General features: G+C 46.0%; 1 protein-coding gene across 1 annotated transcript in view; it reads left to right on the top strand.

Annotated features, from left to right (window-relative positions):
* IPPK (inositol-pentakisphosphate 2-kinase) overlaps window positions 1-16569 on the top strand; it is a 48023-nt gene that overhangs the window by 22672 nt on the left and 8782 nt on the right. Inside the window, exons 7-11 of the mRNA XM_065946862.1 lie at window positions 714-772; window positions 1191-1263; window positions 4566-4845; window positions 6664-6814; window positions 7523-7625. Coding sequence (XP_065802934.1) covers window positions 714-772; window positions 1191-1263; window positions 4566-4845; window positions 6664-6814; window positions 7523-7625 — 666 coding nt within the window. The remainder of the gene's footprint in view (window positions 1-713; window positions 773-1190; window positions 1264-4565; window positions 4846-6663; window positions 6815-7522; window positions 7626-16569) is intronic.

The raw sequence follows: 16569 nt of genomic DNA, 5'->3' as shown, positions 1-16569 counted from the left end.
AATGCATGTATAGATGCACATATCCTTTTTTTCTTTTTAAAGCAAGTTATTTCATATGCATTGTTCTGCCAATTGCTTTTCTCTTTGAATGTGATTTTGTCTCTGTTAGTGGCTGCATATTATTTACTGATTCTTTCATTCAACATGTGGCTTGCTGTGTCCTAGTCCATAAGAGCAGATGTGCTTTGATTTATTTAGATGTTTCTAGGTCTTGCTGTGTTTCACAGGTTGTTTAACATGTCGCAGTGAACATCCTTGACCCAGTGATTCCTCATAGATTTGCCAAACCAGGGGGCATCCATCTTTAAAATTTTGATGGAAACCAGCAAGCTGCCTTTCAAAGGTTGTGCCAATTTGTCTTCTCACCGACAACATGAAATTGCTAGTTGGGTGCAACCTGCCTTTCCTGGATATTATAATTGTAAACATTTGTTCATCTGATTACCAGAATTTAGCCATGGCATCTTACAAAGGTGCTTGCTGCCATTTGTTTGCTCATGTGGAGGGCTGGCAGCTACGTGAGGCTCTCAGGAAGGCCGAGGTCTCTTGGAGTCAGAGTCAGGCTAGTGATGCGCACCTGGAGGGGGTGTCATCTGCCCGGCCCTCAGCTGCCTTGGTTCTCTCACAGCCACTTGAGCTCTTTTGTGTGTGAGAGTTAGCCCGGTGTGCTTCCCCAATCCAATCATTGACACCCTGTGGTGATCTCTTAACAGGTAGCAACTGGGAAGTGGAAGCAGATAAGTAAATACTGTCCTCTCGATCTCTACTCAGGGTAAGAGAATACTTCTCCTTTGTCCCTAGTGCTGCCTTTCTTGGTGGTGGTGGTGGGGTGTGTGGCATTCTCTGTAGCAGGGGGTGGAGGGCGCATTCTGCGAGGTAGGGGCTACTTGCTTGCAGAAAACAGGGCCCTGGGCAGGGCTCAGGGTTCTTGCCTGGGGTCAGCATTGCCTCAATAGGTTCCTGCAGATTGCCAGTGGCTGGGGAGTTGTTGCCAGAGGAAGGGGCAGAGAGAAGGGTGGGGGTTAGGGGCGGTGATGGGGGTGCCTCTCTGAAGAGGGCTGGGGAGAATACAGCTCCTTAATCTGCAAAGCTTGGAGACCTCAAGTGGCAACTCTTGGGCATGTGCCCTGAGCCACAGGCAGGTAAATGCAAAGTCTGCTCTAATTGTCAATAATACTTTCTCTTTTTAGAAATAAACAGAGAATGTACTTTGCTTTGAAAAGCTTGTTACAAGAGGCACAGAACAACTTAAAGATCTTTAAGGTAAAAGTTGCTTCTATTTTATGGCTTTTGGGTGGGTCCAGTGGGTGTCGGAGCTGAGCTGGATGAAGCCCTGGTGCTCTTGTCCCTAACAGGGCTCTGTGACCTGCAGACAAGGGCATCTGCACTGGGGCTCCTCACTGTGACCCTTGGGTCCTTTGTCCAAGCCTTATTTCACGAGCACGTGTCATCCTGGGACTCCTGGGGTGTGTAAGGGTAACTCCTTGCCCACTGGGTGGCCTCGGACTCGAGGCACAGACCCTGACTGGTTCTTGGGTAAGGATGGCCCTGACTGCATCTCAGGTGTCCTTTGTGGTTGAGATGGGAGTAGGACCTGGGGCGGGACAGCCTAAAGGGTGGCCACACCTGTGCCTTCCCTTCCGGTTAATTTAGGGAGCTTACAATTAGGGGATCTGCTCGTCAGTTAGTGAGTTCTCACAGTCCTGCAGCTCCGATTGTCCTGCATCCTGATTGTGTAGGGGAAGGGTTCTGCATGCAGCATGCTCACCATCTGGCACTGGCACCTCTGCTTCCTCATGACCACCTGCTTCTGGCACCCTGACTGGACTTGCTCAGGCCCTGTGGTCCCTGACCTGCTGCTGTCAGGCATATGTCCTGGGGGAAGGGTTTGTGTTGGAGATATGTCCCGTGGGGTCCCCCTTGTCATCTTTTCTGCTCACCACTGACTGCTCCCAGCCCTGGTTGTGTTATTAGGTGTGACATATAAGCAAGAGCTTGCGATGGGCCCCGGGTTCACAGGCGGTGGGTCTGTGTGGCGTGGCAGGGCTGCTGGGTCCGCACAGCCTGGGGCCCTCTGCACCCTGCTCCGTGTGGATAGTGCCGCTCTGCATGCTGGATGCCCCTCGGAAGTGAGCCTGGGGAATGTGGGAGTGAAACCTGTTCTTGACTCACTTCTCCCCATGTGGTTCCGAAATCTGGTCATATTGAATCAGCGTTACCTTGTCTCCTTCCACCTTTCCAAATCAAGAAAAAGAGGACATATTTTAAAATCAGTTCTTGTTTTTAACTCTTATAAAGACTTTAGGAATTTTATATTTAAATGACAAAGATAAGTTTCCTCTCTTCTGGGGATTTATTTGGAACCTATAGTAAGGCTGGCGTTTTGTCTCAAGTGAACCCTTTTCTGATTGCCCTCACTTAGGCTGGCCTGTCAGGTCAACATAAGCTGAGGGGTGAGTCTGACTTGGCCCTCGGATCAGTTGACCTGGGACTGGGACTGAGAACCCTGGCTATCTGCTGCTTCTGTTGAACTCAGCTAGGGGGAAAATCCAGATATTAAGATAATAGTTTCAAAAGAGATGGATTAAAAGAAGTGACATGGTATGGCTTTTTAAAATAACACCAGGAGCAATGCAGTACATTTTGCAAATGCTGGCAAGCTCTCCCTTGTTGTGAAGTTCCAGGCGTGGAGGGGTCTCCTGGATCATGATCCGTGCTGACACCATGTTCTCTGCCGTTGGAGCCTTCTCCTTTCTGTCTGAATGCTGTTCACAGACTCCAAGCCTGTGGCTCCATCCACCCTAATGCTGGACACTTGTGAGATGTGGTGGGGGCCATGTGGGACTGTCATAGAGACCGGGATGATAGCTCTCTGCAAATGTCACATGAAGTTCTTGAGCAACCATATTTGTATATGTAAGATGCCTGTCTGCCTGGATTCCAGACACTGGGGAGAGAAGGCCTTCTACTGTCCAGGGTCACTCAGCTGCTCATGGGCCTGGAGGAGAGAGCTTCATGGTGGGCCAAGGCTTCCCCTGCACTGGACAGCAGGCTGAACCCTGGCCCTGCCTCCTGGCCACAGCCCACGTTGAGTGATTTTGGCTCCATACTTCATCTTTCCTGCTTTCCTCCCAGAAGCTCCTGCTTTTTGTTTGCCTGGCACACCCCCCTCCCTCTGTAAGGCCCATGTCAAGGGGCAGCATCTCTTGTTGGTTTCTCCTGGTCCTTTGGTCAGCAGCGGCCTCAGTTGTGTTCCCATCTCCCTGGGCACCCACATCTGTGCCCTCTGACAGTGCTGACAGGGGACTCCTACGGAGGCATCACGCTGTTGAATCCCCGTCCTTGCTACTTGTGGATTGAACTGACCCCTATCTGCAACCTGGGGGCAGAGCTGGGATCATCCTCATGGTATCATTTACTACTGCATAACAGCCGCTTATCATCTCAGTTTCTGTGGCCAGAAGGAGCAGCATAGCTGGTTCTGGCTCAGGGTCCCTCTGAAGGCTGCATCTCATCTGAGGGCTCAGCTGGGGGCGGGCAGAGGCTCTGCTGCTCGGAGGGTGCCTCCACAGCCACTGGCAGGCGGCCCCACAGCTCCTTGTGGCAGCTCAGTGCGGCTACTGTGATCTGAGAAGAGGATCATCAGGACAGAATCCACAGCATCGTTTTATAACTTAATCTTGCCAGGGGTATGCTGTTGGCTTTACTTGTATTCTGCCACACAGACTAAACCTCCCCAGTATGGAGAGAGAACTACGGGGTGTGAGCAGCAAGGGATGAAGGCCACTGGGGACCTCCTGGAGGGTGCTGACCACACTCTCACAGACTAGAAAATGTCTCTCCCCTGGGACTGACTGCTGATCAGGGGTGTAGGGATACCCTTAGGGGCTTTTCTCCTGGACATTGCACACCCCTGTAAAAAGTCAGGGGGTTGCACCTACTGAGCGTCCCTTTCGGTAGCCCTGGGATCGTTGGTGCCATGAGTTTCTTTGCTGACTTGGTTTTAAAAGGCAGGATTGCCCTCCAAAATGAAGACTTCTGTATTAGTGGTGCTGATGGCCTTAACCACCCTGGCTGGAGCCTGCCTTAGTCTGTCACAGAGGACAGAAGGCCTCTGGGATGCTGGCTGCCAATGTACGCCCACAGTGGTTGAGCAATTTGTCTGCCTAGGGCCAGACTGACACTGTGTGTCCCTCAGTAGCAGAGTCACTTGGCCTCTTCAGTAACAGGCTAGGGTCTTTTCAGTAACAGGCTAGGGTCTTTGGGAGTTTGTGCTTTGGGCTGAGTTTGTTTGAGGTTGCCAACATACCATGTGTTCCTGTCTGAGGGTTTGTATCTCAGCTCTGGGGCCTTTCTGGTATTTGGTTTTTGAGAACTTTTCTTCTTTTTCATGTCCCAGTGGGATTTTCCACTTGGTCAGTTAATGTGGTACATGAGGGTGGGTAGAGACCTAAATGGGGGCATGTATAAACAAGTACCTTTGCCTGCCTAGTGGGTGGGGACGGAGGTATTTTTCTGTCAACCTGTTGGACTTGACATTTCCCTGTCTCTTTCCCTTCCTGAAGAACGGTGAGCTGATTTATGGCTGCAAAGATGCCCGCAGCCCCATGACTGACTGGAGTGAGCTCGCACACCACCTGAAGCCATTCTTCTTCCCATCCAATGGCCTGGCCAGTGGGCCCCACTGCACAAGGGCTGTGATCCGGGAGCTGGTGCGTGTCATCACACGGGTGCTACTGAGTGGCTCGGACAAGGGCCGGGCGGGTGCCCTCAGGTCGGGGCCTGGGCTGCGGGGCCCACCCGTCTGTGAAGCCAGCCCTTTCAGCAGGAGCCTGCGCTGCCAAGGTAGGCCTGGTGGGCGGGCTGGGCGCAGGGGAAGCAGAGCCCGTGGCATGGCCTGCGAGGGTCCTGCCTGGCCTCACGGAGCTTCTGTGGGAGCAGCCTTGGTCCCGTCAGGGCTCCCAAAGCTGGGCCTCCGTATCATCTCAGCCCCAGGTGGGGACATTACCTTTCTCATCTCTTATCTGAGTTTATAAATTGCAGCATATATTTGGGCTATAAGATTTTCCCTAAATGTTGTCCGACATGTCTGCACATCCTCTGTGGTTTCTCTACATTGTTCCATCTCACTGCAACTCTGCAGGTAGGTTTTCCTTGGCCTTTGTCTTAGATGGAGAGAAATGAGGCCCAGAATATTGGACTTCCACAGTGCAAGGCCCTTTAGGGCGGGCGGGTGGCCTCAGTCGGTGGCAGTTTGCAGACAGGTTGTGAACACAGATGTATGAGACCTGTAACTCTGGGTGTCTCCTATTCAAGGCCCAATTCCTCACAGACTTGCCGTGGGCTGGCTTTGACTTAGTGAGCATCCAGACTTCAAGGTGACTTTGTGACTGATTTGGGTTTTGCCATGAAGGTTCATGGGCTCCTCATTTGCCACCTTTGTCATCTGCTGGTGGGCTCGCCAGCAAGCTGAAGTATGTAGCATGCGTAACCATAACCAGGATCTTATTTTGAGGGGCTGACTAGGAGGATTCAGATTATTCAGTTTTTGTGCTGACAATTCCTGTAGTCTCTTGGAGCCTCTGAGGATGCCGTGGGGGTGTGACCCAGGGAGACAGCAGATTTGCTCCTGCATGGATTTTAGGTGCGGTTGTTTTGCCATGCAGCTACCTGGCCACAAGTCACCCTTCTTTTGTCCCCGATGCCATGTTGTTCTTGGCACAGATGAATTTTGTGGGTATTTTTCTTTTTGCAAAAGTGATGCCTAGTTATTTCAGACAATTTTTGTAAACTCATGCACGCGTTTGGGTACTTAACTGCTTTTAAAGTAGACAGAACTTGTTTGGAAGGACACACAGGTGGACACTGGTCACTGAGACCCCTGTGGACTTTTCTTCCAGACCTTCCTTGCATACGAACACAGACACACGTCTGACCCATGAGATGTACAATATATTCTACATGTTATTTTTTTTAACTTATTTTTTGACCATAAGGTAGATACTCTACTGTATGAATCACCGGTAATTGTAACAAATCCCTTCTAGCTGGACCTGTGCATTTTCACTCTGTCTTGCGTGACTGAGCATGTTTTGCCAGAAGTGGGAGGTCAGAGGTCAGAGTGTCAGAACTGGACATGGCCACCGCTGCTCCCTGTGGCTTGGACCCACACTCAGTGATGTTTGTTCGTTCATCAGACATGGCTGTTTCCTTGAAGGGTGGGGTACATGAGCTAGGACTCTGTCTCCCCAGCCCTTGAGGCCCCGAGAACACTCGAGTGTGGAATGGACCTTGTTTCTGCACTGCGCCTGCCCTGATGGCTCCCTGCTCAGCACGGCTACACCTCTCCACACAGGCTGTGGCCCTGGGCTCTGCAGATGCCATCTTGCAGATGTGAGGACGTTACCATGGTCGTTTTACATTTTGTGCCTAGTCTTCTTTAGACTGAGGGTTATCTCTCTGACTGGGCTGGTGTGGAGGTTGAAGGATGTTGAGAGGAGGGAGACGCACACAGGAAGCTGTGGGACCTGCCTCTCTTCTGTGCCTGACCCAGAACGTGCACTCGGCCCAGCCCCAGCAGCTCCGTGAGGCAGGGTGCGGCCTGTGCCACCTTCTTCGGTCCTTGACAGTAAACTTCTCGTTTTCCCCTGATGTTCTTGGTAGGAAAAAACACCCCGGAGCGCTCAGGGTTACCGAAGGGCTGTCTTCTGTACAAAACCCTCCAGGTGCAGATGTTGGACCTGCTGGACATCGAAGGCCTCTACCCTCTGTACCGGCGGGTTGAGCGGTACCTGGAGGAGTTTCCTGAGGAGAGGTGAGGCCTAGACCCAGTGCACCCCTGCCCTTTCTGGGCCTGTGTGGGGCGCCGAGCAACCCTGAGGGTAAGATGGGGATGAGGGTAGCAGGTTGACCCAGTGGGAGGTCTCACCCCAGCTACCCCCTCCCTGCCCCCAGATGCAGGGCCAGCCCAGAGATTCAGTGCCCTGTGAAGGAGCACCAAGGTCCTGTCAGATCAGAGATCACTTTCCCATTTCTAGAAAGGAGAGTATGTCCTGATAGCCCTGTGTTAGGCGTTCTGTGTCTGGAGTTGGAGCTGAGCCTGCAGGGGGCAGTGCCGCTCCACACCAGGGAGCCGCTTTCACTCGCCCCAGCTGGGCTTCGGCCTCCAGGCGCTTCCTTGTCCATTTCCTGTCTGTCTTGACAGCGGTTGCAAGGACCCACACCTGTGGCTGCGGTGGGGGCTGCAGCTGTGGCCTGGTCTGGCTTCCTCCCTGTCACCCCTCCATTAGAATCTCTGACCTCGACACTGTTGGTCATAAACAAGAGACATTCAGGCTCTCCTGGTTTCTCGTCTTGCAAGCTGTGTTTAAAAGTTTCACGCTTCATAACAGTTTAGCATTAGGAAGAGATGAATCCACTCATGTTCTTTAAAAACAGATGTATGATTCTTAAACTGCAAACAGTTTAACAGATGATTTCCAGGCAGCTTTGCTATCCCGTTTTTTTGTGCTTTGTTCTTCAGAAAAACATTGCAAATAGATGGGCCTTATGATGAAGCATTTTACCAGAGGCTGCTTGATCTTTCCACTGAGGATGATGGTACAGTGGCTTTTGCACTGACAAAGGTGGGTAGACTCTTCCAGAAACATACTGTGTGCTCCTTAGGCTCTTAACACTAACTCAGAATTTTCATAAGAAGTGTTTCCCAGTACCTACTCCTGATTGTTAAAGCAGAAAAATTATGGATTAAAAAAAAAGGGGGCTAATGAAAAGGAACAGATTTGAGTTAGTTGTAGTGAGGTAGATGAATCTACAGCTTGTTATACAGAGTGAAGTAAGTCAGAAAGAGAAAAACAAATATTGTATATTAATGCAGCATATGAAACCTAGAAAAATGGTACTGATGAATCTATTTGCAGGAAAAGAAGGAAGACACAAATATAGAGAATGGACTTGGGGACAGAGCGGGAGGTGGAGGGGTGGAGAAGGTGGGACAAATTGAGAAGGTAGCAGGGAGGGTAGGGCCCAGGGTGGCCTGGAGCCAGTTTATATATATACACTACCATGTGTAAAACAGCTAGCTAGTGGGAAGCTACTTTATGATGCAGGGAATCCAGCCTAGCGCTCTATGACAGCTTAGAGCGGTGGGGTGTGGGGAGGGCAGGGAGGCTCCCCAGAGAGAGGAGACACATAATTATGACTGATTTGCATTGTTGTACAGCAGAACCCGGGCTTCCCTGGTGGCTCAGAGGGTAAAGCGTCCCTCTGCAGTGCGGGAGACACAGGTCAGGAAGATCCCCTGGAGAAGGAAGTGGCACCCCACTCCAGTATTCTTGCCTGGAAAATCCCATGGACGGAGGAGCCTGGGAGGCTGCAGTCCATGGGGTCGCAAAGAGTCGGACACGACTGAGTGACTTCACTTTCTTTCACAGCAGAAACCAACACGACACTGTAAAGCAATTTTTCTCCAATTAAAAAATTTTTTTTTAAAAGTGGCTAAAGTTTCCCCCAGATAGACTGGGCCAGGTGATGACATATCACTATAGCTTCTAGGGAGGAGCCCCCTTCATTCAGTCAGCTCCAGGCCATCCTGAGCCCAGCCTTCTGTCCACCCTGCCTTTGCTGGGGTCTAGGACCTGACGCCACTGCCCTGTGCTTCCTTCTTAGCAGCCATAGAGCAGACCCTGCTGACCATCTATCCTATAGCCCTCGGGGGGATTCTGGGCCCAGGCCCCCGCCTGTGGTTGTGTGTGCCTGGCTTCCTTCCTTCCCCTACTTAAGGCCAAGTGGCACCTTGGGAGAATCTCTTAGGGAAGAGGCCTGATCCTATTCTTTCTGATTCTATGAAATCAGGGCATTCAGGGCCTCCATGAGCTTGGATAGGAAAAAAACTTACATGCTTGTTTTCATAACCTCTGACTGAGTTTAGTGTTTCCTTCCATTAAAAATGTGGCAACAACCACTGTAGGGTCAACAGGACCCCCAACTTTTCGATTAAGAGAAATCTGACCTTTTGATTTCACACTGTAGTTCCTATAGATATCTCATGATATCTTTATATTTGTCACTCCTGAGATTTTATTATGTAATACTATGTAATATATTTGTCTTAAAAGTATTTTGGTATTTGACATGGTCACCCTCTTTTTTTTTTTCTGCATTTAAAAATGTTTTTCTATTTATTTTTATTAGTTGGAGGCTAACCACTCTACAATATTATAGTAATAAAAATAAATGGAAAAAAAAATGTTTTTCTGAGAAGGAGCCATAGGCTTCACTAGGCTGTCAGAGGTTTCGCAAGATGCTGAAATGGTTAAGGAACACTGTTCTAGTGGGAGTGAACTGATGAAAAGACAGGAACAAAACAGAATGACCTCCTCTGGCTCCTCTGGGCGGCTGCCCTGGAGCCCTTGATTAGGCTGTCGTGGTCCTGACAGTGTGTCTCTGGTTCTCTCTTGTTAAAGAGTCCTCACTCCTATTAGCCTCCAACTAAAATAAATAAATTAAAAAAGAAAAAAAAGAGTCCTGTCTCTGGCCAAGGCTGAGTGTACCCTCCTCTGTGGCCATTTGGTTTTTGAGGAGGTCCCCTTCAAAACTAAGAGCCCGGAGGGAATTAACTGAAATGTCTGGGGGTGGAGCTGTCCTCATTGTGGGGAGAAATCCGAAAGGGAGCCTCTATCAGAATAAAGTGATGGACTGCCCTACATTGTCTGCAAATTGGGTACATTGATTTAGGAATAAGTATCAGTATTTCTTTTTTTTTTTCAGTATTCCTTTTATCGAGAGAGGAAGCATAGAAGTTTACTTCCTTTTTTACACACTTCTGTATTTTTCAAAATTGTAATAAGGATGGATTACTTTTTAACTTTATTGCAATTTCTTACTTCATATGTAAATGGAATCTTATAAGAGATTCAAGCAATCATTACACAACTCTAAGAATGACTAAACTAAGTACACTGAGACAACGCTGAATGCTGGTGCCGAGAAACTAGTTTTGCAGAACTAAACATGCACATGCACTATAACCCAGCACCTGTAATCCTGGGCATTTGTTGCAGAGAAGGGAAGACTTAGGCTCACCCAAAACCCTATGCAGAAGTGTTCGCTGCAGCCTGGTTTGTAATTGTTGTAATTATAATTGTTGGAAACTGGGCACAACTCAAGTGCCTGTCAGCAGGTGACCTACTATAGGTTACACAGGCTGGAACTGTTGAGCGAAGTCTGGATACACATAACAGCCTGTGTGAATCTCCAGAGAAATATGCTAAGTGACAAAAGCCAATCTCAAAAGATCAGACACCACGATTCTGTTTATATGACATTCTTGAAATGACAAAGATGAATGAATGGTTGCTGTGGGATGAGGAGGAGGTGGAAGGAAGGGGCTGTGGTTATAAAAGGTCAACAAGTGGAATCTTGTGATGATGCAGCTGCTCTGTATTTTAATTGTGGTGGTAGATGATGCATGAACCTACGTGTGTGATGAAATATGTACACATGCACAGCACACAGCCACAGAAGAGGGTACACACAGCCCTGGCCGGGGACAGGAGTGAGGACTCTTAACAAGAGAGAACCACAGACACATTGTCAGGACCAGGATAGCTGTATCAAGGGGTCCAGGGCAGACTGGAATAAAATCATGGAGTGTATTAATGTCACTATCCTGGCTGTGATATTGTACTATATAGTTTTGTAAGATGTCACCATTGAGGGAGACTGGGTAAAGTGTATTCAGAACCCACAATTATCTCAAAACAAATAATTTAATGAAAAGGATTCAAGTAGTGAGTATACTTCATAAAATGTTATTTCTGCCCAAGAAATAGATATCCACTGTTATCTTTTCAGAACTTCACAGTAACACGTATACACTCACTCACTAACTCATCCTATTTGAGGGGTTATTCACATTAATGTGTTACTAGCTTGCCTTTAAACTAACGTGTCTTGACATCTTTCTGTATTGGAATGTAAGGGTCTATCTTTTTGTTGTTGTTTTAGGGATTTAGGTTCTGTTAGTTGGAATCTGAAGATGGTGTATGTGAAGCTGAAGCTGCAGAATAGGTTGATAACATTACTAGGCCACAGATGATTAAGAAGTTCTTTTACAAATATTGTTTATCTAATTGAGCTTTGTACCTCTGATAAAATGAGAGAGGAGAGATTATTGTATTTATTTCAAAGCTCAGGAAGCTGCAGCTGAGAGTAATTCTTGCTTTCTGACTGTTGTTTAGTATTCCATTGTAGGTGTCAGCAAACGTTTTCTATAAAGAGCCAGACAGTAAATGCTTTAGGCTTTGTAGGCCATCTGGTCTCTGTTCTATCTACTCAGCACTGCCATTATAGATCAGAAGCAGCCAGAGACAAATATAAATGAGCATGGCTGTGCTCCAGTAAAACTTTATTTACAAAAACAGCTGGTGGGCTGGATTTGGCCCTTGGTCCATAGTTTGCTGACTTCTGTTCACTTTTGTTTGTTAGTTTTAATATTCCATTTTTTTTTCCTGTTTGTTTGGAAGTTAGACATTCTGCTACTGCATTTTTTTGGTTAGTTGTCCAATTTGACCATGCATATTTAAAGAATAAATTTAATAATTTAGTCCCTACTCCCACCTCACCCCTTGCCACACAAACATATAAGGAATTGGGTTACTTTATTTCCATTTATGTTCCCAACTTATATGCAGTTTTTGCCAGGTATTCTATTTGTCTTGTTCTTTTTTTTTAATTTAAAAAAAATTACAATTTACAGTATTATTTTATACAGATATTTGTTTAGATCTGTCACGTGTTCCTATATCTTTGTTGAATATTCTGACATCTCCGCTCTTACCTTATTCTCTAAAAGTTTTACTGTGATATAATTTACATACCATACAATTTACCCACTTAAAGTATTCAACTTAATGGTTTTTACTATGTTCACAGATGTGTAAGCAGTATCATAGTCAGTTTTAGAATTCTGTACTATTTAGTCAATATCTTATCTCCTCACCCCACTAAGCAACTACTAATCTTCTTTTAAGAAAGCCTTCCTCAGCGATCAGTGCAAAGAAATAGAGGAAAACAATAGAATGGGAAAGACTAGAGATCTCTTCAAGAAAATTAGAGATACCAAGGGAACATTTCATGCAAAGATGGGCTCAATAAAGGACAGAAATGGTAGGGACCTAACAGAAGCAGAAGATATTAAGAAGAGGTAGCAAGAATACACAGAAGAACTGTACAAGAAAGATCTTCACGACCCAGATAATCATGGTGGTGTGATCACTCACACTCATCTAGAGCCAGACATCCTGGAATGTGAAGTCAAGTGGGCCTTAGGAAGCTTCACTACAAACAAAGCTAGTGAAGGTGATGGAATTCCAGTTGAGCTACTTCAAATCCTAAAAGATGATGCTATGAAAGTGCTGCACTCAATATGTCAGCAAATTTGGAAAACTCAACAATGGCCACAGGACTGGAAAAACTTCAGTTTTCATTCCAGTCTCAAAGAAAGGCAATGACAAAGCTCAAACTACTGCACAATTGCACTCATCTCGGGCATGACTGAGTGACTTCACTTTCACTTTTCAGTTTCATGCATTGGAGAAGGAAATGGCAACCCACTCCAGTATTCTTGCCTGGAGAATCCCAGGGACGGTGCAGCCTGGTGGGCTGCCGTCTGTGGGGTTGCACAGAGTTGGACATGACTGAAGTGACTTAGCAGCAGCCCATGCTAGTAAAGTAATGCTCAAAATTCTCCAAGCCAGGCTTCAGCAATATGTGAATTGTTAACTTCCAGATGTTCAAGCTGGTTTTAGGAAAGGCAAAGGAACCAGAGATCAAATTGCCAACATCTGTTGGTTTATCGAAAAAGCAAGAAGAGTTTCAGAAAATCATCCATTTCTGCTTTATTGACTATGCCAAAGCCTTTGACTGTGTGGATCACAATAAACTGGAAAATTCTGAAGGAGATGGGAATACCAAACCACCTGACCTGCCTCTTGAGAAACCTGTATCAGGTCAGGAAGCAACAGTTAGAACTGGACATGGAACAACAGACTGTTTCCAAATAGGAAAAGGAGTACGTCAAGGCTTATTTAACTTATATGCAGAGTACATCATGGAAATGCTGGGCTGGAGGAAGCACAAGCTGGAATCAAGATTGCCAGGAGAAATATCAATAACCTCAGATATGCAGATGACACCACCCTTATGGCAGAAAGTGAAGAAGCACTAAAGAGCCTCTTGATGAAAGTGAAAGAGGAGAATGAAAAGTTGGCTTAAAGCTCAACATTCAGGAAAGTAAGATCATGGCATCCAGTCCCATCACTTCATGGCAAATAGATGGGGAAACAGTGGAAACAGTGGCTGACTTTACTTTTCTGGGCTCCAGAATCACTGCAGATGGTGACTGCAGCCATGAAATTAAAAGACCCTTACTCCTTGGAAGGAAAGTTATGACCAACCTAGACAGCATATTAAATAGCAGAGACGTTACTTTGCCAACAAAGGTCCATCTAGTCAAGGCTATGGTTTTTCCAGTGGTCATGTATGGATGTGAGAGTTGGACTGTGAAGAAAGCTGAGCACTGAAGAATTGATGCTTTTGAACTGTGGTGTTGGAGAAGACTCTTGTGAGTCCTTTGGACTGCAAGGAGATCCAACCAGTCCATCCTAAAGGAGATCAGTCCTGGGTGTTCGTTGGAAGGACTGATGCTGAAACTGAAACTCCAATACTTTGGCCACCTCATGAGAAGAGTTGACTCATTTGAAAACACCCTGATGCCGGGAGGGATTTGGGCCAGGAGGAGCAGGGGACGACAGAGGATGAGATGGTTGGATGGCATCACTGACTCGATGGACATGAATTTGAGTAAACTCCAGTTGGTGATGGAGAGGGAGGCCTGGTGTGCTGCGATTCATGGGGTCGAAAAGAGTCGGACATGAGTGAGCGACTGAACTGAACTGAACTGAAATATTCTCTTGTTTCAGCAATCTTCACTGCCTCTTTACTTGTAGATTCCATCTCAAGAAAACAGTTTCTTTTTGCTCATCCATAAGAAACAAATCCTTATTCAATAAAATTTTATCATAAAAATAAAATTTTTATGATGTGCAGTGCAGTCACATCTTGAGGCTTCTTTTCTAATTCTAGATCTCTTGCTATTTCTACCACATTGACAGTTACTTCTTCCACTGAAGTCTTGAACTCTCAAAAACATCCATGACAGCTGGAGTCAGCTTCTTCTAAAGTGTTGATCTTGATCTTTTCACTTCGTCTCATTAGTCATGAACGTTCTTAATAGCATCTGGAATGGGGAATCCTTTCCAGAAGGTTTTCAGTTGACTGCCCAGATCCATCAGAAGAATTCACTATCTGTAGCAGCTACGCCTTACAAAATGTATTTCTTAACTGGTAAGACTTAAAAGTTGAGATCACTCCTTGATTCATGGGCTATGAAATGGATGTTGTGTTACCTGGCATGAAAACGTAATCTCATTGTACATCTCCCATCAGAGCTCTTGGATGTCAATGAACAGTAATTTTTTTTTTTTTTTTGAACAGTAATATTTTGAAAAGAATCTTTTTTTTCTAAGCAATAGTCCCCAATAGTGGGCTTAAAATATTTAGTAAACTATGTTGTAAATAGATGTGCTGTCATCCAGGCTTTGTTGTTCCATTTATAGAGCAAAGGCAGAGTAGATTGAGCATAATTCTCAAGGGCCCTAGGAATTTTGGAACGGTAAATGAACACTGGCTTCAATTTAAAGTCACCAGTGGCATTAGCCCCTAACAAGAGTCAACCTGTCCTTTGAATCCAGACGTGGACTTCTGTCTAGCTATGAAAGTCCTAGATGGTATTTTCTTCTGATATGTCTATTTCATCCACAATGAAAATCTGTTGTTTAGTGTAGCCTAACTGTCATGGATTATCTTAGCTATATCTTTTGGATAACTAGCTGCAGCTTCTACATCAGCCCTTATTGCTTCATCTTTCACTTTTATGTTATGGAGATAGCTTCTTTCCTTAAACCTCATGAACTAATCTCTGGTAGCTTCAAATTTTTCTTGCAGCTTCCTTACCTCTCTCATCCTTAATAGAACTGAAGAGAGTTATGACCTTGCTCTGGATTAGACTTTGGTTTAAGAAAATGTTGTAATCGGTTTGGGCTTCCCAGGTGGCACTAGTGGTAAAGATCCTGCCTACCAATGCAGGAGACATAAGAGATGCAGGTTGGACCTCTGGGTTGGGAAGGTCCCCTAGAGAAGGAAATGGCAACCTGCTTCAGTATTCTTGCCTGGAGAACTCCATGGATAGAGGAGCCTGGCAGGGTACAGTCCATGGCAGGGTTCTCAGAGAGTTGGACATGACTGAGAGACTAATGCTTTCACACTTTGTGATTGGTTTGATGTTCTGTCTAGACCACTAAAACTTTATATCAGCAATAAGTTGTTTTGTTAGCATTTGTGTGTTCACTGGAGTAATACTTTTAACTTCCTTCAAGAACATTTCCCTTGCTTTCACAACTTGGCTATTTGTTGCAAGAGGCCTAGCTTTTGGCCTGTCACAGCTTTCAACATGCCTTCCTCACTAAGCTTGATTATTTCCAGCCTTTGATTTAAAAGAGACCGGTGACTCTTCCTATCACTTGAACACTTAAGAGGCCATTTGTAGGGTTATTAATTGGCCTAATTTGGCCTAAGGGAATGGGGAGCCTGAGGAAGAAAAAGAGATGGGGGAATGGCCAGTCAGTATAGAGTAGTCAGAACATACATTTGTTGATTGTCATTTTATGTGGTTCCAGTTCCTGGTGCTCCAAAACAATTATAATAACAACATCAAAGGTCACTGATTACAGATCATCATAGCAAATATAATGAAGTTTGAAATAGTGTGAGAATTACCAAAGTGTAACACAGAGACATGAAGTGAACAAATGCTACTGGCAAAATGGTGCCAATGGACTTGCTTGATGCAGGGTTGCCACAAACCAATTTGTGAAAAAACACATCTGTGCCCTGCATCCTGCCCCTCAGGCTTGCTCACTGGGTCCCACCTCCTCCTGGCTCCCTCTGGCTCCAGCTCTGGTGTGGTGCCAGCGGCAGAGATCAAGCCCTGAGCCTTTGAAGTGGGAGCACTGACTCCAAGATCCTAGGCTACCAGAGAACTAACCCTGGGGAGTATCAAATAGTGAGAACTCACACAAAGGAAACCACTTGAATAAAGACTGGGCATCACCCAACCACCAGTAGCACCTGTGCAGGATGCCTCATCTAAACAACAAACAAAACAAAAGTATAAACCCAATCATCAGCCAGACAGGATTACTACCTCATTCAACCTTCATCAGAGGAAAAACAAACAAAAACTCAGCACAAATCTCACCCTATACAAAGCTTACAACAAACCACTGGGCCAACCTTAGAAAGGCAGAAACCAAAAGGAAGAAAGAATTCAACCTTGAAGCCTGGGAAAAGGAGACCTCAAACACAATAAGTTAAAAAAAATTATGAAAAGGCAGAGAAATACTACACAAATGAAGACACAAACTAGAAACACAGAAGTCCAAATAAATG

The sequence above is a fragment of the Muntiacus reevesi genome, chromosome 10 (genome assembly GCF_963930625.1).
Source record: "Muntiacus reevesi chromosome 10, mMunRee1.1, whole genome shotgun sequence".
Lineage (NCBI taxonomy): Eukaryota > Metazoa > Chordata > Mammalia > Artiodactyla > Cervidae > Muntiacus > Muntiacus reevesi.
Note: the sequence above shows the minus strand (reverse complement) of the source record. Positions and strands in the feature narration are given on the sequence as shown.